The sequence below is a fragment of the Charadrius vociferus genome, unplaced genomic scaffold (genome assembly GCF_000708025.1).
Source record: "Charadrius vociferus isolate BGI_N301 unplaced genomic scaffold, ASM70802v2 scaffold82, whole genome shotgun sequence".
Taxonomy (NCBI): domain Eukaryota; kingdom Metazoa; phylum Chordata; class Aves; order Charadriiformes; family Charadriidae; genus Charadrius; species Charadrius vociferus.
In genome coordinates this window covers 3,986,422-4,008,763 of record NW_009647401.1, presented here as the reverse complement: position 1 = coordinate 4,008,763, position 22,342 = coordinate 3,986,422, and the positions used below count along the sequence as shown (strand labels likewise).

General features: G+C 40.4%; 2 protein-coding genes across 2 annotated transcripts; both read left to right on the top strand.

Annotated features, from left to right (window-relative positions):
* The first annotated feature begins 1,870 nt into the window (after positions 1–1,870).
* TAAR2 (trace amine associated receptor 2) lies at positions 1,871–8,917 on the top strand. Its single transcript, XM_009880200.1, has 3 exons — positions 1,871–2,805; positions 8,608–8,687; positions 8,883–8,917. Exons 1-3 carry the CDS (start codon positions 1,871–1,873, stop codon positions 8,915–8,917), a joined length of 1,050 nt encoding a protein of 349 aa, XP_009878502.1.
* Positions 8,918–14,754: 5,837 nt separating this feature from the next.
* TAAR5 (trace amine associated receptor 5) lies at positions 14,755–15,786 on the top strand. The gene has a single exon (XM_009880199.1). The coding sequence runs from the start codon at positions 14,755–14,757 to the stop codon at positions 15,784–15,786; it is 1,032 nt and encodes a 343-aa protein (XP_009878501.1).
* Positions 15,787–22,342: the final 6,556 nt, after the last annotated feature.

Below are 22,342 nucleotides of genomic sequence, written 5' to 3'. Positions count from 1 at the left end.
AAATAAATTGTACTTTTAGTACAATAACTAATAGATTGTCCAATAACAATGATAGATTGACCTCAATTAACACTTCTATTTATCTGTTTCTGTAATGCATGGGGAAAATTTTCTGTACATTATCTGAAAGCTGCATATACAGCCAGCATGACAGAAAGTGCTGTTTCAGTCTATTAAATTACAAGATGGTAATCTTCTTCAAGGTTATTAAATATTTCATTTCTAAGTTTCATTAGAAATGGTAATTGCTAAAACAAGGGAATGTATTGGCCACTGAAATAGATAATAAACAGAACATCTTTTCTTCACCTTTACCTCTAGCCCCTCCTGTTAAAGACTCTTTTTGATATGACTTGTGTCTACCCTGAGTCACCAAAATAGTTCTACCTGCACATGAGGGTAAATGAATTAATAGAGCAAACAAAAATAATAGTCTTGGGAATACAGACACTTGGCTTTGTTTATCTCCTATTGATGTAAACCCCCAAGTTATATATATATTTTTAACTCAAAATCTCCTGGGACTTAAATGTAATGTCATAAAAGAAAAATAAATCCCCACCTTTCATTAATCTGAGCCAAGGTACAAAGGGGGTCTGCCTTTTACAGACATTACAGTTTTGCAGGACAATAACAAAACAGGAAAATGTCTACTTAAAGAATCTATTGGTGGCATTACTAAACCAGATGCAGGTAGGGATGGCCTATAAAACTAATCTTTTGATGCTCTGTTTCTGTATTTTTTTCATTTCAGGATGATGCCTATTGGAAAAAATCAGTGGACCAATCTGCTTCCCACGTTCATTGTAAGTGGGTTAAATTGCTGTGGAGAAGAGTATCTCTTTCTGTTTCTATTTCTAAATATGCCCTAAGCCCCAAACAAGTGGCCAGGAAATGAAGTGGCAGAAATGGGTCTGGTTCTCCCCAGATATATGAAGGGAATCTTATGACCCTTGAAAATATTCACAAGTGTATTCATTTATAATTACTGCAGCTGGACCACAGTCTATTACAGGAGACAAGACTCAACCTATCCCCCCTTCCCTTCAGTGAGTTTTTTTATATTTCTTATCATACCAATTTTGCAACTGATTTCCATCAAATGTGTTCATTGCCAGTACTTGATAATATACAGCAGGTGAGTTTAGCGTCATAGATATTTTGGAAAAGGGGATTTTGGCAGCTAATTTGTGACTCTTAAGATGAACGCTTAGGTGAATAGTTCATTAACTGAAATCTCTAACATTCTAAGAAACATTCTAAGATTGAAGAGATCAATATATACAGTATTTACAGACAGAAGTGAAGGATTTCTTTGTCTATGCATCTTTTTCTTCTACAACTTTAAAATTACTAATATTATGACGTATATAAAATACAAGAACCATATTTTACAAAATGTTGCAGGTACAATACAATGCAGAAAATAAAATTGGTGGTATCATGTAATTCAGTTATTTTAAGAGGTAATTAAGTTTACTTTCATCTGCTTTGTTTTAAGTTTTATTCACAATGAATTTTATAATAGCTTCCGGTTATCAGATTTCATGTCCCATTTCAGAAAAATAATGGGTTGCAGCTGGTCTCTCTTTAAGCCAAGAGGAGGTTTGCCTCTGAATTACTGCATTTCACTCAATAATTTAATTGATGTTCTTGACTTACTTTATCTTGTATTCTTATATTAGGATTTGGAATCTTTTGGAAATTCGTGAAAATTAAATCTGCTTGTGGAACTGCATGTCCAATAGAAAAATCTAATAAAGGATTGATTATGCTCTCTCCAAATATCTCAAGGGATTGGACTGAGTGCTCTGAGTTTGGACATAGATCCTGTCCTGAGAGCTTTAGGTCACCGGAAGTACGAGGGGTAATGTATCTATTCATAACAGCAGCCTTCATTCTCACCGTCTTAGGGAATCTGGCCATAATTGTTTCCATCTCGTATTTCAAGCAGCTTCATTCTCCGACCAATTTCCTCATCCTATCCATGGCCGGCACGGATTTCCTGCTGGGCTTTGCCATCATGCCCTACAGCATGGTGAGGTCTGTGGAGAACTGCTGGTATTTTGGGATGACGTTCTGCAAAGTTCATTACAGTTTTGACCTGATGCTCTGCTTAGCTTCCATTTTCCACCTTTGTTCCATTGCCGTGGATCGGTTTTACGCAATCTGCCACCCTCTGCATTACGCCAGCACCATGACCGTCGCAGCCACAAAACAAATGGTAGCCGTGTGCTGGTCAGTGCCCGCCGCTTTTGCTTTCGGTGTGGTTTTCTCAGAAGCTCATGCTTCTGGAATTGAGGGCTATGAAATGTTGGTTAAGTGCTCGAGCTCGTGCCCTATTGTGTTCAACAAACTGTGGGGGGCTGTTTTATTTACAGTTGGTTTATTTGCTCCTGCTTGTATTATGATAGGGATTTATGTTAAAATTTTTACAGTCTCCCAAAGGCACACATGTGAGTTGAGCCGGGCACCCAGGCACACAAAAAGTGGTAAGAAAAATGAGCATTCTAAGAATAAAGATAGGAAAGCTGCCAAGACTTTGAGTATAGTTATGCTGGGTTTCTTAATATGCTGGTTTCCTTGTTTTTTCACTATCTTAATTGATCCATTTTTAAATTTCTCTACACCTTTACCTTTGTTTGATGCTCTAAACTGGCTTGGGTATCTAAATTCTCTCTGCAATCCATTAATATATGGCTTTTTCTATCCATGGTTTCGGAAAACATTTAAATATATCTTAAAAGGCAAAATATTTAGTCCACATTTTCGTACAGTAAAAATTTTATCTGAAGATCAGTCACAGTAACAGATTCAACTGTTCAGGGTTCAGTAAAAGCCTGAAATGTGCAATATGGAATTTATGAGTCAGTCCTGTAGAATTGTCTCATCAAATATTTCTTTAATAAAATCAGACTCATTTTATATGATATTTGTTTACTACTTGTGTTCACTCTTAGTGCCTCAATAGTGTTTTGGAAGTTTAAGCCTTTCTAGAATCTCTTAATGCATTAGGGCTTTTTTTAATTTCAGAAAGAATTTACTTACAGTCCATAAACTCAATATTTCACCTAATCTTGTGTGAATGCAGCTAATATTTCTTGAGGTTCACCATCAAAAATCTCCTAAACTGGATACATCCCAGGCTAATATGGTGACAGTCTTTGTCAGCCTTTTGTGACTGGAGCGCTAGCAGATGTAGAGAGTCTGCTGTTATTCCCAAGCAAGTAGAATTTGAGTGTAATTTTGGCTTGAATTTGATCTTTTCCCCTGAAAACAATAGAATCAGATTTTCAGTGCTTGTCCTCTGTGCGCCTCGTACTTGGGGAGGGGTACTCGGGAATGAGAGTACTACTCGGACTCAGGTATATGCTTGTCCTTTCCTTGTTCAGACATCAGGCTCCAGACATTATAAAATAGTCTTGTTGACAGCCCACCCCATATTCACCCCACCAAACTTTAACACTGAGCCGGAGCCTCTAACTGAGGTTCTTGCCATGCTGAGTTCCCTCTGAAGTCAGTAAGAGTCACTGCCAGAGTTCACATCGCTTACATGCTTAAAATAAGGTTGGCTGAGTTGTTATAGAACGCAGTGACTGCATACTCTTTATTGTGAATTGTACCTCTGACTGACTTACCTTTTGCTGTATGCATACAGTGTATGATTTACCTTTTTTAAAGTCTGACTACCAAAAAGCCACCCACATGTTTTTTTTCACTTCTTGGTCTATTACTTCTATTATAGTATGGCATACCAGTGGTAGCTGCTCATTTTCTTTGCTAAAAACATTTTGCTGGATCTGTGATAACATGAACATGTTCTGTTTGGGATCTGAGGAATCCTGATTTCACCCCAACCCTGAAACACTTGAGACAGCAAAGAGATGGAAGGTCACAGACTTGTCTAGGGTGGTGTGTAAGGTCTTAAACTTTCATAACAAAAACCACAAAAGCCAAGGCCTTTAAGTTGATGCAAATACTTTCTCTGTGCACAACTGTCGGTGGCTGAACAGCCAGAGCAGGGAACAGAGCAGGGCTGGATGCAATGAAGACTTTAGGCACCTAGAAATTGGATAATACACTGTCCCATATTGTTGCTCCATACATGTTCTGGGAGACCCCCAGATTAAACATGGGGCAGTGGGAGTGGTGCTCAGGCTGAGCAAGAAAGCTGAGCAGTAAGTTGCTTGCAGCCAACAGCCCTGCTCCGGAAAGCTGGATCACTTTAGCACAGCCCAGTCCTGACTTTTGGAGCCTGTGCTGTCGCCTCGGGTGTGAATAGATTCATCTTAATCTATTTTTGCTCCTGCAGTGTTTTCCCTGGGGGCAGATTTTTGGAAGCTGTGGTGAGGTGGAGGGCAACCTTGTATCCATTTCACACTACACATTGCTGGCCAGGGTACCATCTGAGATGCTATCAGGAACTTTCCGCTTCTCCTTTTGGAGCTGAGCTACATGAAATACACAGTGTTTGGGGGCAATATCGAGAGCCCATGGTGCCGGTGCCAGCAGGAAGCGGGAAGCTTCATGCCAGGTGATGGGGGACACAGCAGAGACGGCGTCACAGCCAGCTGTGCCAGGTGATGTCTACACACAGCTCAGTGTGGCTTCTTCAGAGAAACTGGAGTGCCATTAGACCAGCCTTTGTGTTAAAACTAGTCCATGAGGGGGTTTTGTTGAAAGGTAACAAATGCTATATGTCCCTGACATCCTTCCAGCAGTAAAACCACGAGGCAGAAGATGGGCCACAAAAAAATAGGTATAACACTAGACCTGGAGGCAACCAGAGATCCTTTTTAAGTCTCTTCACATTATTTGTTGTCTTCAGTATTTGCCACTGTACTCAACTATTCTGCAGAGTGAGTTTTAATCCCCTCTGTTAGTTACACAAAAATGTGTTAAGTTAATGTTAGGAGTCTAATTAAGACTCTTAAGTCCACATTTAGGCATTTCTGAAAATTATTCTATGTGTTAAATGTCTAGTTGGTGACACATGATGCAATTGGAGACATTTTAAGTAATGATTAAATTACTTCATTAACATATAGCATAAATCATTCAGAGTCAGCCCAATATATTACATCTCCTACAAAGACATTTCTTCCAGACTACAAATCTTCAGGGAACAGTTTTGAGCTATTTGTGAGGCTTCAGTGTGTCATGTCCTTGCATGTGTCCACTGTGTTAAAGGAGTATCTACTTAGTCTTGTGACCCAACTTGCAGCCTACAGCTAGATCTTCTTCCGTAGTCTGGCCAAGGGGACTTGCAGGTCTGTCAGATGGTGGGATTTGGTTCCTGAATGACTTTGTGGCATGCCATCCTGTTCCATCTGCTGTTGAACTTGACACTGGTGCTAAACAAAGCACTGCTTTGCAGAAAACCTGGGGTATCAGAGTAACAGGGATTTTTTTTGTGGACCACACCTACTGGTACGCAGGAAAACCTGAGTGTCTGTGGGTTTTACTGTAACATATTCATCACATTCAATTCAAACGGTACACCATTTATGTTCAGATACAAGCACTGCAGATCTCTTAATTTCTTCCTCTCCTTAAATATTGTGGTAAGCTGTTTTGTTTTATTTTTTCTGAAATACATGCTCACCCATTCATCTGTTTTTCCAAACTACAAGTTTTAGCATGCATTCTGCCCTATATCAAATCCAGACCATGTTCTTCTCCTAAGGGCAGCAGCCAGAAGGGTTAGGACTTCTTGTACCATTCTGTGATTCTGTTTCCAGCAGGAGCTAACATTGACCTCAGGGGATATATTTCCAATCCTGGATTCAGGAGGGAGTTCAAGCTCCGACATCCAGGTGGGCACCTCAGTCTGAGAGGTCCTCTTCCTCTCTGGTGCATCCCAGTTTGAACATGCAGGACAGCAAGACACTCTTAAGAGCATCCCAGCCAGGTAATCCACACTCAGTCTCCCTCTCGCAATGCCGCTAACAGCAACACTCAGAGCTGCCCCCCAGGCCAGTGGTCTTTATTCAAACAATTGCTACATTTTCATTCTTAAATGGTTTGCAACGTAGCAACTCGCAGGTATGATCTGCAGTGCCTGCTTGCGGTCAGAATAGTCAGAATATTATTTTTTTTCTTTCGATCTTTTCTGTCACAGCCTAAACCGTCAGAAAGGATTTCCTACCCTCTTGTGGAGCCCATAAGCAAAAGCAGCTTTACAGAAAAAGGTCGACAACATCTTATATTAAGTGTCGGGGGGGAAGAAGTTAAATCCTTGGGTTGCAGAAACACCAGCTGAAAACTTTTTGAGAATTAAATTTATTTTTGCAAGCTCTCTGTCGATTTTTATTTTATACCTTAATACTGCAGAGTACTTAAAAAATATTTAGCATGAAGTCACTGACATAACTACAGGTCTGAAGGCAGGCATGTTCTGGAGGTAAACAGAGTGAGCAATAACATAAAACATCCAAAAGGCAATTCTCTGGAGACACTGCAGTAACATTTCCAAAATGAATTCCTCAAGATTTAAATTAAAGATTTTGGTTTACAGGCATTAACTTTTCTATTCAAAATTAATATATGCCAAAGAAGTCAGATAAGTTCAGGTAAATTAATGCTCAATAGTCAGCAGCCAATTTTCAGTTATAATGTCTTTCTGACCAAAAAAAAAAAAAAACCAAACAAAAAAAACCCACAGCATTTTAATCAGCTTTAGTGAAAATTAAGTAAATGAAAGTAACTGTTCCAAGAAGCTCCTGACAAAAGGGCATGCACAGCTGTAACTGTAATATATTAAAATAATTTATTTATTCTTCCATTTATGTAACCTAATCAAATCATCTTCCCACTGGATTGGTGGCGTGTCAGTCTTCATGGCTGCAGCAGCAACAAAGCACTGATGAAGTATTACAGAGAAAACTAACATAGAAAAGGATGTTCAGTTTCTCAAGAGACAGCCATGAGCCTTTTTAGCAATATATCAATTAAGAACATTCCAGTTTTTCTTGTAGGAAGGAGGAGTCTTTTCAGGTGTATTTTTAATTACACATTTCCACCAAAATGCAGGATGGAGAAAATCCCAAGCAGCTTTGGACTTTAATACAAGAAAGGACGTTTAAGCACAAAATAAAAACGTGGGAGTGCTGTGGGGTGTAGACGGGAGGGAGAAGGAGCGGCAGGGGAAGGAAACCCTCTGAGGCAGGAGGGGAAAACCGGCAAATATTTGTTTGACTCTGGTGAGGAGCAGCCTCCTCTGGCTCTGTGTCTGCACGCAGGCTGTAGCCGGGAGGGCGGCAGCTGCCCTGTGCCACCAGCCACCGTCAGTGTTTTCATACCGGGCAGCCAAAGGACTTCTGAGCTCCATCCTGTGCTTGGGGTCCTGCCCTCAGACACTTCCATTTCAGAGCCTGTGCGACTGAAGTATGCTGGTGCTGCTGGTACCTGACATCAGCAGACCTAAGGGACAGATTTTGTCCCCTCGTCCTTCAGTTCAGATACCAAGTGACAGAAGTGACTGTCACATTTGTCTCCAGACCTGATGTAACACTGTAATCATGCTGGTTTAAAGGCACCTCTGAAGATATCAGGATAAGTTTTCAATAAATTGAGAGGCAAGATTTGATCCAAAGAAGGGATTTTGTGCTCAAGAACAGTTTTTTTCCCCCACAAAAACTTTCCCTTACAGATCTTGTTCTTTAGTGTTTAAACAATTTTGTTTTATCTGGTTTTCTTCACCAGGAGTGGTTGTATTGCAGTATTGTGACGAATAATTCATGCTGCCAAATAATGACTTCATCCAGCCTCTGGAGCTCAGAGCTGGTCTAGTATTGCTTTGATTTTGTTAAGATTTTAGGACCTAGAGATGCAAGGCGTGGGTTTTGCCCCTGTGCTATCTACACATGCGTGGGTGGAACCGTCCTTTGCAAAATGGGGGGAAATACGTCTGTGACTGCTTCCATCCGTGATCTCCAGCAATCTGCTCTCCCCCCAAGTTTCTGGTCTACTCCATGGTCAAAACTGACTTTTCCTGAGCATCATGTTATGCCCCACAGCACAACCAGCTCCATCAAATCATGCTTGTCCGCTGGGGCTCTCTCCTGAAAACTCCACACATCTTGTGATGCAGTTGTATAACACCTCTCCTTTTTGTCCAATTTATCTCTCTTGACTGTAATTATACTGTCCTTGACCCACTGCATTATATCACCCAAATGACCATCCCTATGACAAAATTCATTTTCTTAGACAGCAGGTCAATTTTATTCTTCTTTGCCGTTAGCATAATTTTCTCAGGGTTAAATACTGACATTATTGAAGAATATATGGCACCCATTGCCTGCAGCAGTTTCTGTGCTTCTCTCGTGCTCAACAAATGCTGAGGAGTGCTGGCTTCTCCCTTTGCTTCCTCTTTTGCAGGCAGATTGGCGGTAGAGATACAAGTCCACGTATTTTCTCTAGCAAAAAAACATTCCAGAAAGATTACTAAAATTCTCCATGTGTCACGTGTGTTCAAAACCGGAACAAAGTCATGGAAACATGATGTGTAATAATGGAAAATGGGGGGTTTTTTTGGTGGGTTGGTTGGTTGGTTTTGTTGTTGTTGTTGGCTACCTTGCTCTCAGTAGTTGATCTTTTTATTAGCTTCTCAGAACCTAAGGGCTTGTGCAATGCCACCTTCTGGCTGGGCTATTTCAGCTCTGCCTGCAGCCCTATCATTTATGGTTTGTTTTACCCTTTGTTTCAAAAAACCTTTGGAAATGGTCATTGCAGGTGCAATATTCAGACTCTTCTATTTTCAATGTACTCCACTGCCTTTCTGTAAAAAACTTGGTTAACTAGTCACATTCTGTATAAACGAATTAGCAGCTCCTGGAATTACTTTTTGCAAATATTTATGTGTTCTTTTATCTTCACAGTATTTGCATATACTGCCAGATACAGTAATAGGTAATCTATGGGTGGACTTACATTCAGCAAGATAATACAAAATCCTAAGAAACGTTGTGTCCGGATGCTAGGAAATGACCCGGCACACTGACAACCTGTACAGGAGACATTATCCAGATTCTCTGCCATGCGCAGGGACACCAGCTATGTGGCCACAACACTGAAGAACCATTGTGTCCAAGGGCCGGCGTGAACTCTCATGTTTAAGCCACATGAGGTAATTATTTAGATATCATTGTCTGAAATTTAGCACCCTAGTCATCCTAATCTATTAGCCAAACTTTCCAAATGAACCAGGGAAACAGAAAGGAGCCAAAACACTTTTTCCAGCTGGAAACACTCCGTTGTCTGTATCTACTCACAGGACTCCAGACACAGTCTTATAAGCGCTGGTAAACCAACCTCAGCCTGCTTTTGTAAATGTAATTTTTCAATTTGTAACTGAAAAATATTTTAAATGTGGGTTGATTTAAGGTATGATGGTCTAGCTTCTGAACAGCCGTCTCTCTATGTGCTACCCTGCATTGCTTATGAAAATAAGTTATCATCAGAACAGTCATCTATGAAGGTGGGTACATTCCCTCAGAGGAATTAAAGGTTAGATTTTTTTAAAGGGAGTAAATCAAATAAAAATAAAAAAAACCCCTATCATATTTGTCAAGTTTTCATGGGCAAAGCTTCAGTTGTTTTCCCAGTGGTTACTGCACTGTGCCCTTTCCCCACAGTCAGGACACCAAAGTGACGGTCATGTGCTGCCCTGCAGCTGGGTCTGTTGCATGAGTAGAAAAGGAGCGTGCTTCTGTTTGGGGAGGCAGGACATTCCAGCACATCTGGCTTTTCTAATATCACTATGGGCAGAAAAGTGGTTTGTATTCCTCATTGTGACAATTTACCAGAAGTCAATATCTCATTCAAGTAACTCTATCAGGATTGCAACATTGCCAGGTCAGACAGCAAGACAATGTGATTCTACAGGGTCTGAACGTGATGTTTGATGCCCATGGAGCAGCTCTGGAGCAGAACATCCGCTCTAGTCCCGCAGGCCCCACACAGGCCAAGCAAGGAAGAAATTGTGGGAATTATATCGGCCATTTCTGCTTCCTTTGGTGGAAACTGGAGGGACTGAGTGGTATCTGCCCAGTCTGGCATCAGGGGTCTGGCTGCAGGTCAGTGTTGTGCAGGTGCCTCAAACCAGCAGAAGACAGGAGATGGGGAGGTCTGCTTTAACCCATCGCATGCTCTCCTGCTCCTAGCACTACTCTAGGCATCAGGAGCTGCCCATGCCCAGGGGATTTCGGCCACCTCTGCCCAATTTGTGCCACTAAAAAATTGCCCAGTGTAAAAAGGCAGCTTTGCATGGGCCACATCCAGATAGCTGAAGGCCATTTGATGTTTTTCACAGGCTGGACTAATTGGTGGCTCGTATTTCAGTAATAACTCTTCATTCATTTTGTTCTGCCAGTGCTGTGCAGTGCAACACCTTACTTGTCCCTCTCCCTTCCCTTTTTAACAGCTAAAAATATCTTGAGTTTCTCATTTTTCTTCTGAAATGTGAATTAACAGGCCTTATTAACATATTGCTTGTTTTGGTTAGATTACTCCCAGTTGCCATGTGTTTTGCTTGCTGCAAACCACAGCAGAGGGAATTGGGAGCTCTGGGGAAGGGCTATATCAGTTGTACCTGTAGTCCTCTTTTGTAGTCTTGGGATTACCTTTAACACCTGTTATTAATGAATTCTTCTGCAGAGAACTCTTGAACCACAGTAGGTCACATTTAACTTTTTTCTGTGTGTATTTTGACTTTTTCTGTCATATCTTTTGCAATTCCTCTGCTGCATCACTAAACACTAGATTCACTAAAGCTGCACTTTGGGATCACATTCAGAAAAAACGTTTAGACAGAAAAAAATGATGAGAGGGAATGTTTCAAAGACGATGAACTATTTGGATTTGTCACTTTATTATGATATTAATAATTTCAAATTTGGAACTAATGGAAAAAAATGAGACAATAAAAGGATAACAAGATCAATAAACTGAAAAAAACCACATTTTTTTGGGTGCTAAGACAATCCTAGATTGAAACAAATATATGAGTTGTTAACTTCAAAAATAATGGATAAAATCTGTGAATTTATTAATTATTTTTATTAACTTCCTGAACTAAATTACCCTTTTTTTACTCCTTCTCTAATACACAATCTCCTCGGTTTTAACCCTTCAGCTGACTAATTTGGACAAAGATATTACAGATGGGGACAGCACCAGTAAGTTCTGCTCTCTCCATCTTCACTTCCACTTTTAGCACAGTTTAAGCTGCCACAGTTAACTTACAGAGGTACTGCTTCTAAAACCGCTGATATAGGTGTGTCCTATATGAGCACTTGAATGGACAGAAGACAGAGCAATGTCACCAAGAGCAGGAAAACATAAAAGCAAAAGTTATATAAAAATGGGATACAGCAGGTGGAACAATTTCTTGTGAGTGCTGTGGGCAAGAATTTTCCATAGTTACAAAACTGGAGGCCAAATTCTGCTATTTTTGTAAGAAAAATGAAGAAAAAACACATGCCGCACCCTGTGGAGACCCCTTGTCTGCATGAAGTTGGGGTGTGCTACACCTAGCAGAGTTTTAATCTGGACTGGGTGAGTATTTATGAACAGTTCCGCCACTCTGCAGTAATGATGAAACACTCGTATACGATACGCTGACTTCTTCAGAGATGATCACTGCCCGCTACAAGGGAGACCACAAGGCCGCACTGTAGGCTCTATGGCTGTAGCACACGTGCCAGAAGATTTGAGGTTTAGGTTTGCTAGCACAGTGTAGGTCATCTTAGTAAGCCCACGGCCATCTCATACTATTATATTCTACTTAGGGATCACAGACTGACTCTTTTGGAAGCTGTGAGGAAAAATTTCACAGCAAAGGGGCACTGATGATGGCCCTTTTAGAAAGTCCATAATCCTTTGAAACTGTCGTGTTCTATTTTAAGGAACTCAGACTCAGAGGTTACGTAGAGGAATTTAGATCTTAGAGTTATGTGCAGCAGTTTCAATAAAAAATAGATATTGGCTATGCATGTCTTCACTACAGATTGAACCATACCAGATAGCACACATCCTTCTATTTTGTGTGTGTGTGTGTGTTTTCCTGTACTAGGCTGCATAGTACATTCAACAAAAGTTCAGTGTGAGACCATATCCAGTGATTTTGTTTGAAGAAAGAAAGGTAAAGAGAAGGAACATCCTGAGTATGATGGGCATTTTTTATTTTATGATAGCATTCTTTGAGAGTTGATACATGTTAAAAAGCTGTTCTTGTTTCAAACTGCAAGGACCTACATTGTCACTATCTGAGCCTTCTCTTAATTGTAAACTGGTCTCTTTTCCCATGACCAGATGAGACGAGAGGGAAAAAATGCAAAGCAATTTCAACAAGTAACATGTACAGAAAGGGAGAGCTGTGATTGTTTTGTCACATGTTGTTCCCTTTAGGGGTGGTGATAATCACTTCAGAAGCATCATGATAGCTAGCTAGATGGGGTAAGGATTTTGACAAGGATATGATTTTACTTGGAATTTGAAAGGCAAAGTATTTGGATGAGAATGATACTTTATTACATATAAAATACACAAATAATGAAAACTAAGGAAATTGACAGAGCACCAAGGACAAAACCCCTATTGATAATATTAAGAGCTATCCAAAAGCATCTGACAATCTTAATATAAATAATAATTTATTAAAATGTGGAAATAGGAAAAGGAGAAATTAATCTCTGTGAAGTTTTATGGCAAGTCTCTAGCTAAGCACAGTGCTTCGTAGACCTACGCCCAATTTATACCTTTTTTGCACTGTGATTTTCAATAGTGTGGAAATGTTGCCTTAAATTGTTGTTGAAGCAAAACTGGAAAAAAAATAATTCCTGCTCTTATAGGAGTTTTTAAATCCCTATAGTCATAGCTGCTACTCATGACCTGACATAAACCAGAATGGCATGGAAACTGACTTTAGCTCTTCCTTGTATTAAAAATTCAGTCTAAAAACTTCCCTCAGCCTTATCCTAACAGTGTCCCTGCTGCGTGTCAGCAGCTTTTGGCACAGGGTGTTTCAAAAACATCAAGAGACAGCAGGCAACTTGTTAACGGAAGAAATTCAAAGTAGGGAAGATGAAGGACTGCAGTCATACTGGAGAGCTTGTAAAAAAACTAATTGCAGAGCAGGGAAGAAGCAGCCAAGCTCTGAGAGACATACCATCGGAGTCCCTTTAGGAGCTGGTATGTGGTCGCCCTGACTGAGCAGGAGACAAGCGTGGAGGGTATGAGCACCAGGAAAACTTTCACTGAGAAGTGAGAAGCTTGTTTTAAAACCCTGTATCCCACCTAGGATGAAAAATCCAGGACTTTCCTGAGTGACATTTGTCTCTGTAATATCCACATTAAAACAGACCATTCCACTGCATCAAAGAAATATCACAAAATCATCCAGGAGGCCTCCATGGGGAGGGGGTCACTGATGCCACAGGATGAGCTGGCATTAGCTGCATCTTCTGGCAGGAACACCTGAAGAAAGAAAATTCACAGACAAACTCTGATATAAATCTTCAGCAGCTGAGCACACATGCATTTAAACTTCTTAGAAAATGGCAATTTTTGCCAAATATGCAACAGTTCCTCTATGCCCCTAAGGTATATCGGTCATCCATAGGGACTCTCTCTCCATCTGGTTTATATAATGTCACACGCTTTCCACTCAGGCAAAAGACATGTACTTAGAAAAGGATTTCAGTGCACTGCAGTACAGCTCCCATTCTATGAAAAGAGGTATTTCACAGTAAGTATTCCTGATTTCAATGTTTATGGAAACACGATTAAGAGATTTGCTATTATGTTTTGTTGCTGCTGGGAAGGATGGGAAAGGTGGGAAAAATTTCCAGCTATTATACCAGTCATTTCAAGAAAAAAAAATACATACAGAAAAATGTCATATATTTAACTGTAGCTGTCTTACTGTAAAATGTCATACCGTTCAGTCATCTGATATATCAAAGACTACTGGAATAATCCATTATAATCTGTTACTGTATTTCTTACAGTTCCAATTAAAAATTAAATAACTTAAAACTTAAACAGCAATTTCATAAGAAAAAAGCAGTAACAATCTTTAAAGCATATAAAAATGTGTCTGTTTGCTTTGCTGAATATTTATGTCATCAACAGAATGGATATCCATGTATATCCCCATACCCAGAACACTATCAAATGAGCAGCTTGCCCTGAGGGGTTTTCCTTTGCCATCAGATATTATTTGTTTCATAATAATGACTTCACAGCTTCTACTTAATAAAAAAGAATTGTAACTAAATTGGAACTTCATTTCCAGGGAATTTCAAGAGAATCAGTGTACCATTATACTAGACCCGGCTTTTAAATCCCTTAAGGAGCTTTGGCTTGCAATGCCTGTTACTCAGCACTGGTTTTCCTTCTGAGGCAGATCTTCTCTTTATTTACCACTTGCCCACACATGTATGGATTTGCTGCATTTCCCGCACTACCTGCGTTATCGGCTGAAAGAAGCCCAAAATATGATACAAATATGATGCCACAGAAATTTGAACACTGATTTGAACAGGTAAAACAGGCTCATTTTTTCGCTTGAAAAATGAAAACTCTCCAATGGCTTTAATAAAAGTATTTGATTAAAAGATATCTCTCTTTCTAACCTGCCGTTTTATTACCTTTTCTCAGGTTAGTCGTTTGGCACCTCTGCTGGAACGCAAATCTTTTTCCAGGCGTGTGGCAGAGCTGGGGGAGGCAGTGGGACCTGGGCAGGCTGGCATGAGCTCAGCCCAGGACACCGGTGCTGAGGAGGGGATGCTCATCACCCTGTGCTATGAGGCAAATGACTCCTGCTACAGGACCTTACACCCCTTTGGGGTCCAGCTGGCCATTTATCTGGCCTGTGCCTTGGGCATGATGATCACGGTGCTGGGGAACCTGCTTGTCATCATTGTCATTTCCCATTTCAAAACCCTGCACACCCCCACCAACCTCCTGCTCCTCTCCCTTGCCCTTGCTGACCTCCTCCTGGGGCTGATTGTGCTGCCTTTTAGCACCATCCGGTCCGTAGAGAGCTGCTGGTATTTTGGAGATGACTTCTGTAGGCTGCACACCTTTCTGGACACGCTCTTTTGCTTGACCTCCATATTTCATCTGTGTTTCATTTCCATTGATCGTCATTATGCCATCTGTGACCCTTTGCTCTACCCCACCAAGTTCACCATCAGAGTGGCCTGTATTTACATTGGGGTGGGGTGGTCAGTCCCTATGGTGTATACCTCTGTCTTCCTCTACACTAAAGCGATTGCAGATGGGCTGGGCCATTTTTTGCAAGATATGCCCTGTGTTGGTAGCTGTCAGCTGCTGTTCAACAAGCTCTGGGGGTGGTTGAACTTCCCAGTATTCTTCTTCCCTTGCCTCCTAATGATAGTTTTGTATGTAAAAATATTTACTGTGGCTAACAAGCAAGCCAGGCTGATAAACAACATGAATAGGAGTGTTGGGTCTCAGCTACACGTAGGAGCATCCAAGAGTGAAAGAAAAGCAGCAAAGACTCTTGGGGTAGCTGTAGGAGTCTACCTCCTGTGCTGGCTGCCCTTTGCTGTTGACACTATGGTAGACAGTCTTCTGGATTTCATTACCCCCCCAGTTTTGTTTGACGTCCTTATTTGGTTCGCATACTTCAATTCTGCCTGCAATCCCTTGATCTATGTATTTTCCTACAGCTGGTTCAGGAAAGCTCTGAAACTAGTCTTAACTCATGGGATCTTTTGTTCCAGGACATCTACAGTAGACTTGTACCAGGAATGACTAGAGCCTTCATGTGCACTGTAGAAAATACTGTAGGCTATATCACAGCATTTCTCATGAATCTTCTTCAACGTATACTTAGTTAGTATTTCTCTTCTTATTTTCTCTTTTTCTTAAAACAAATGGCTTGAGCAGATCCCAGATGTAAATAGACATTCCATGCTGGGACTCACCTTCCACAACATTTGTCCCAGAACACGTGCCTTATTAAAGTCTCGTGTTTGTTATGTGACCCTGACAAGCATTTGAAAATTGGCTGTAATCAGCTGTAAAGAAGACCCTGTCCATACTATTCCTTGGGCATCCTGAAATAGTTGCTGTCTGTTTCTGAAGAGATTTTCTTCCCTGGCAATTGTCTTATTTTTACACAAAGCAAGTGGTGCTGATTTACAAAGTTACATAGGGTGTACATCAGTTTTTAAACACAAAGGGCATAAGGATGCAACTACAGGTGAGATCAAATGCCTACCTAAGCTAGTGGCCAACAGTGGATGAGAGAGCAAGGTTATACTGATATTTTTTACATTATTTTTCTAGCCCACACAGACATGCCCCTGATCCAAAGGCTGCGTATGGGAGAAAGAATCCTGAATTCCTCGGGAGTGTCCGTTGAAACCTGTGGAATCTTTGTTTCATCATGTATGCAAGGTGCCTGCACCACACCTCTGAATACCCTTTTTGCCTTGCTCCGTATCTTTTCTACTCCTACTGCATAAAGGGAGTAGAAGAAAGGGGAAGAGGGTGGACAGGAACTGCACTGGGTACTGCAGCTCCAGATATCAATAAGCGTTAGAATGTTTTATGTTTTGTTCTTTCAATTTCTTTCCCTGACAATCCTAAGACTTTCATGCTCTTTTGTTTGCTTGTTGCCAAAGAAATGAGTAGGTCTGCTTACAGACATAACATATGCTTACATCGTTGGGCTGAGCAAAAAACATCAGCCGTAGGTTCTCAGTTTTCTTTGGCTATGTTTATGCACTTTCACAAGGCCAATTTTAAAAGTGCAGATGCTGATAAATTGAGATCTCTGTTCAGCAGCAAGCTGCATGGCAAAATTTTGTACTGTTCATAAGGAAGTTATTTTCTACCTCACTGTTATGAACATTTTATCAGAGAAAAAAAATTGTAGTAAGCAGTAGTAACTCTTCTACAAAAAAATAACAAGCAGCTAAACAACAACTCTAATAATTTTGTCTTCTTCTGTTAATGGTATGTAAAACCATTATTAGATTTGAAGGTTCTTCAAATTTTCAGTGCCTTCTAAAAGAAGTCATTCCATCCTATAGTCAACTGCATGTTTTCTGAGTGACAAAGACTAAAAGAAGAAACAGCTACGGAAAGCGTGTAACTAAAGTGAGAAATGAGCAGATGTCCTATAGCCTTCTCAAAGGAGTGGTCGATTTTTCACTAAATGCAATAGGCAAGAGCATCAAGCCCTCCACGTGTAAGAATAAAATAAAGGAATTGCACAGCAGATATTCTGTAGGAAAACAGTGCAATACAATGTTGTAGCAGCTGCATTTTTTAATGTATCCAATAAACTAAATGGTAAAACTCTTCTCCCTCTTTTTTATCTTATCATTATGGTTGGGGTTTTTTGTATGGCAAGAACAGTTTCCTCTGCTAGTACAAATGAGCTGCAGCTTTGGGATGTTGTAATCTGTTCTGACATCTGTTTACCTCAAACCCTTTTTGGTTTTGTCCATAACTTTAAGACCTCAGTCAGGAAAAATGACAGTATTCAAAATATTTAAAGTTAAAGCACATGTCTGGAAGAAGGAGAAGAGAAAGAGGGCTTATGTGTTATTTTCAGGGATGTCCTGAATAGAGTGTGACCATAAATTGTTGGTGTTTTTAAACTGAGACATTTATGAAGCCTTATGCCTGGAGTTGGAGTGCCATTTAATCTCACTTCATGCTCCCAGTGTCTGATATAGTCCCAGTCTGCTATATTAATCTTCATTGTTTCTTAGGACAGAAGCCAAGGCTGATTCTACTGTTCCTCTGCCTACTCATGCTGTAGTAGAAAGTGAAAACCAGACCCCTACTGCATACAGCTGGAGACTTTCTATAATAAGGATACAAAACCCAGGGACCAGGCTGAAGAGTGAAAAGCAGAATCGGATTCTTAGAAAAATTCAAATGTCAAATCACCATAAAAACATACAGGAAAGCTGTGGTACTTCTTGAAAGACCCAGACTGTGAGACAAGTTTCAAGATTAAGACTCTTAAATTTTATGCGTATGGGTAGGTGTTTGTAATTATGGTAAACGTCTAAGCACTGATTATAATTACAGCAGAATGGCTGTTTAAACTCAGGCTGTAGTCAGTGGATATTTAGGATATGAATCATTTGTCCAGTGCCACCTAAGGTGCCTTAGGGAACCTGAGATGTCTACACAGAGTGAGCATCCAGCACCAGTGAAACAGCAGCTGAGAAGCAGGTGGGGCACATCTGGGCATCTAAAATGGCACTAGATACCCATCTGTGGGGCATCAAGCTTAAGCAAGGCATATAATAGAAGTTTAGACATTTAGCTATGTAGAAATCTGCAAGTCTCAAACTGAGTCATGTCCTAGGGGCATCTTAACAATGTCTTTCATTGACACCTTTTGCTCTGAACTCACTGCAGCCAAAGCAAAACAGAAAGGGAATTTCCACTGAGTTTCTAGTTGGTTTTTGTGATATTTTTCTACCAGTCCTCAACAGATTACAGAGGGCATATACCATAAACGTATTCAATTGGCCACTTCTTTTTTGAGTCCCATTGCATAATCTGTCCTTATAGTTTTCTTTTCTTCTGTGGAAGTGGATGAGCCTTATTCCCTCGATGGGTTACCACTGTCTATGTTGCAGTATAAGGACTGTGTTATAACATCAGGCGATTGTTGCTAGATCTCCTTTTTGGTTAAACAGCAGGCTGGAATGATGGAGAGAGGGAAAAGCAGAACTCAGACTACCAGTATGTACAGTGACAGTGGCAGAGCAAACAAGTGAGAATGAAAAGCTGCTAAAACTCTGGGAGTAGCCACGATTGCTTTCCCGATTTTCTGACACTGCATTTCACAACTATCATTAAGTGATGCGTTCCTCACCTTTGTAACTCCCCCTCTATCCCCTTGCCTTTGACGTCTGTTTGGTTTACATAAACAAATTCTGTCAGCATCCCTTTGTGTACTTTTTCTTCTCCATGGTTTCAAAAAGCAATGAAGGTAATTATGAATTGTAAAATCACGATGATGATAATGATGATGGTGAAGAGGAACTGTAAAATAATAACTGATTGCTCAATAATGACCTCATTTTTAAAACGACAGTCTATTGGGTTTTATCAGAGCTAGTTGCTGACCTCAAAGGCCATAAATTTTATTCTTTTTAATATATTTCCTTCTGTAGATTGTATTTCTTTATCTGAACAAAATATCGCCATTTAATTTTATGCCCCTTAGAAATCTTAATGATTTTAAAATGGTCTGGCTGAAGTTAGAAAAATTATGTATTTGCAGGTACTTCTTAATTAAAGACTAGGTTTTGAAATAATGATGTCAGCTTATATCACTACTGCAGATGAAATTGTGTTATGGTTTTTGAAAATTAAACAGAAAGGCAAAGAAAGGTTTGAAAATAACTTGCTATTAAACTTCATTTTCTTTTTTTTTTTTTTAGGAAGCATCAATGTTGGGAACACAATTTTTCTCTGTTTGTTTAAAATCTATGCTATAACATTAATTACTGCTGCTGGCGAGCAAGTGCCAGCCTAAATAATATGCAAATGGTCAATACAGGCTTTTTTAAAAAAATAGGGTTTACGTGCCATTCTGCAATATAATTAACCCATAAGCTTGTTCAGACTGGAAACCATCATCCATCATAATTTTGTACTGCGTTGGGTGTAATAGGAACCTAATCTAATTTCAGGTTCTGGAGTGGATATTTTAATTAAATTAGCAAATGGCGATGATGATGACAATAAGAGGAATTTTTCCAGCTAGTGGAATGCATCAGTAACAACTGCCTGGGAAGTTCTGCCAGGCAGTTTGCCATTGGTACCAAATACTGGCAGCATTGCCCTTCCTATCTAAAGTTAGAGGTGTGCAAGTGAAATGCGACAGCAGAGAATGAAATTTGCCTGTAAGATGAATTATGCACCACTTCAGCACCACTCACACCTTGGAAAGAGGACACTCATTAGGAATATGAGGCCAGGGTTGGGCTGCTTCCCCGCCATTTCATCATGCATCTTGCAGCCACGGGGAGCTGCAGGGGAATGAGTGTCTTGTTCCTGCGTCACCGGCAGCCCTGATGCTTGTGCCACCCACCCTGCTGGGCCGGCATGCCTGCCGGTGTGGTGCCAAGGCAGGAGCAGGAGGTGGGAGGCAGAAATAAAGAGTCAGGAAGGTGGGGCAGATTTGGATACTGGGCTAGGAGGAAGGCATGCCCTTTCAAAATCACACTATGATGGTTTTGGTTTAATCTCCAATTCTTTCAAACATCAGATGCCATACTGGGTACGGATCCTCAAACAGCACATGCTTGAAGTGGCATCCCTTTTAGCTCGGTTTTAGATAGATCAACAGGAATACAGATGGCATATACTTTGATCTTCAGTTAGTGAATATCCAAAGCATCCTCTATAGTATGCTGTACCTCTGCATAGCAGGGCCTCAACATTTTCCCCTTTCTTTCCTCGGAGATTTCCCTGTTTCATTTAATCAATAGAAATCTGATCATGCTCCAAAAGCAACAGGAAAGGTCCCTAAATAGGTGAATATATGATTCCGAACTCAAACCCCGGGTGCACTGGTGTGGGAGCTCTAGAAATAGGCAATTAAATGAGCTTAGAGACAGAACTGTGTAGCGGCACTCCTCTTCAGCATCTCTGATGACAACACTTAGAGAAGGCTTCTTTACAACTCCTGACCATGGATTATGCACCATTGAAAACATTCTTATTTGCTAGCAAAGGAAAGCAGAAACTGAAGAAATCCTCCTGTTTTATCTAAAAGGGTGAAACAAAACACTTTTTCCCAGTCAACAGCTTTTCTATAGGAGTTAACATCTTCTGAGGACATACCATGCTCTTAGCAGTATCTGATCAATAAATAGGACTTTCTGGCTGGTCTCTTAACTGTATTTTTGTAATTATTTTATATGATTATATTAAAGAGGTCATTTAAGTATTTTCACAGTAAGGACAACATTGTAATGAAAAGTTTGCTTTATGATCCAGCTTTTCCTCTAAGGCTGCAGTATCTTTGTTATAACCAGTTTCTTTAAAGCACCACATCACAAAGATTGTTAGTTATTGAACAATAAAAGGAGGATGCTGATGATAAGTGAGCTAACAGCAGGTAAGCACCAGCATTTTGTTCACAAAACATCCAGCATCACTAGGAAAGTGTTTGGATACCTTTTTTCCATAGCATGAGAATAGACATTGATCAGTGACTGTGTATTACATCAAGCTTCAAAAAAAAGTAATGAAGCATTGATCTCTGGATAAAGTATTCTCAGTGACAAAGGGCTGCTTTTCAATATTTTTAATTGGAAGTACATGTTTGAAATCAGATGACAAAAGTCGTATTGTTTTCTGGAGAAAAACTGACAGGGAACTCAGCTGAAGCTTTATAAAGCAAGAGTGACTGGGATCAATCAACAGAGTTTATATGATAAACATTTGGAGATAAAAATCAAGGCGAGGCCTTAATTCAGAAGAGATGTATATTATACTCTAATTAGTGCACCGTCTAGTACGATCATCTTGGATCAGCCTCAGTATGTCAACAGCATGGGGGCAAACACCTGCACATGTAGCAGTATTAAAATCATTGTTAATCAAAATAGCCTATTAGAACTAGAATGAAGATGTATACAGTGTTCCTGCAGCAAGTTGGCATATCAGAATGTTTCCTCTTTAATAACTTTAAGTTAGGAAAGTGAGAAAAGGACATTTCCAAGCATCGATTAACATAAGAACTATACGTAGGCATACAAGTCTCAGAGGCTATGTTGTCTCTCCTTTCAGCATGCTTTGAGATACATTGAGAATCACCTATTTAAAGGGTAGTCTGTCTATTTCAGGGCTTTAACTTCACTCGATTGTGTTGACAGTTTATAGGACTTGTCAATTAGTGTTATTTGTTTAGGTTGTTGTTAAGGTTTCCGCTGCTCTAGTTATTTCTAAATCTTAGCAATGACCAAGACCTATGACATAACAGAAATAAACTTGTACTTTCCAACTTCTGCAGCTTTTCCCTAGCCAAGGATGGCCTTTGCAGAGGAAACAGCCTTCCCAGCAACCAGGTGCTGCATGCCCTGTGGTATTTAATGCACACAGGGGTATCCCACAGCTGAGGCAGCCCAACCCCAGGGCTCTGGAGAGCATCTGCTCCTATAATTTTTCCTTTGAAGAACTGGGGAGGATGCAGAAGTGCCCCAGCAGCTATGCAGGTGACCTCAAAGCTCACCTGATGCTTCTCCTCCAGTAGCTGGGCCAGGAGGAGACTGCGTCTCCCCATGTCTCTGCTCCTGTTGCTTTCCAGTGCTGCAGCAGC

Excerpts from the sequence above, each read along its gene's own strand:
- TAAR2 (XM_009880200.1), top strand. The coding sequence starts at position 1,871 with ATGTATCTATTCATAACAGCAGCCTTCATTCTCACCGTCTTAGGGAAT. Across the intron at positions 2,806-8,607 it reads TTATCTGAAGATCAGTCACA|CTTCTCAGAACCTAAGGGCT; the intron begins GTAACAGATTCA and ends TCTTTTTATTAG. Across the intron at positions 8,688-8,882 it reads CTGCAGCCCTATCATTTATG|TATTTGCATATACTGCCAGA; the intron begins GTTTGTTTTACC and ends TTATCTTCACAG.
- TAAR5 (XM_009880199.1), top strand. The coding sequence starts at position 14,755 with ATGAGCTCAGCCCAGGACACCGGTGCTGAGGAGGGGATGCTCATCACC.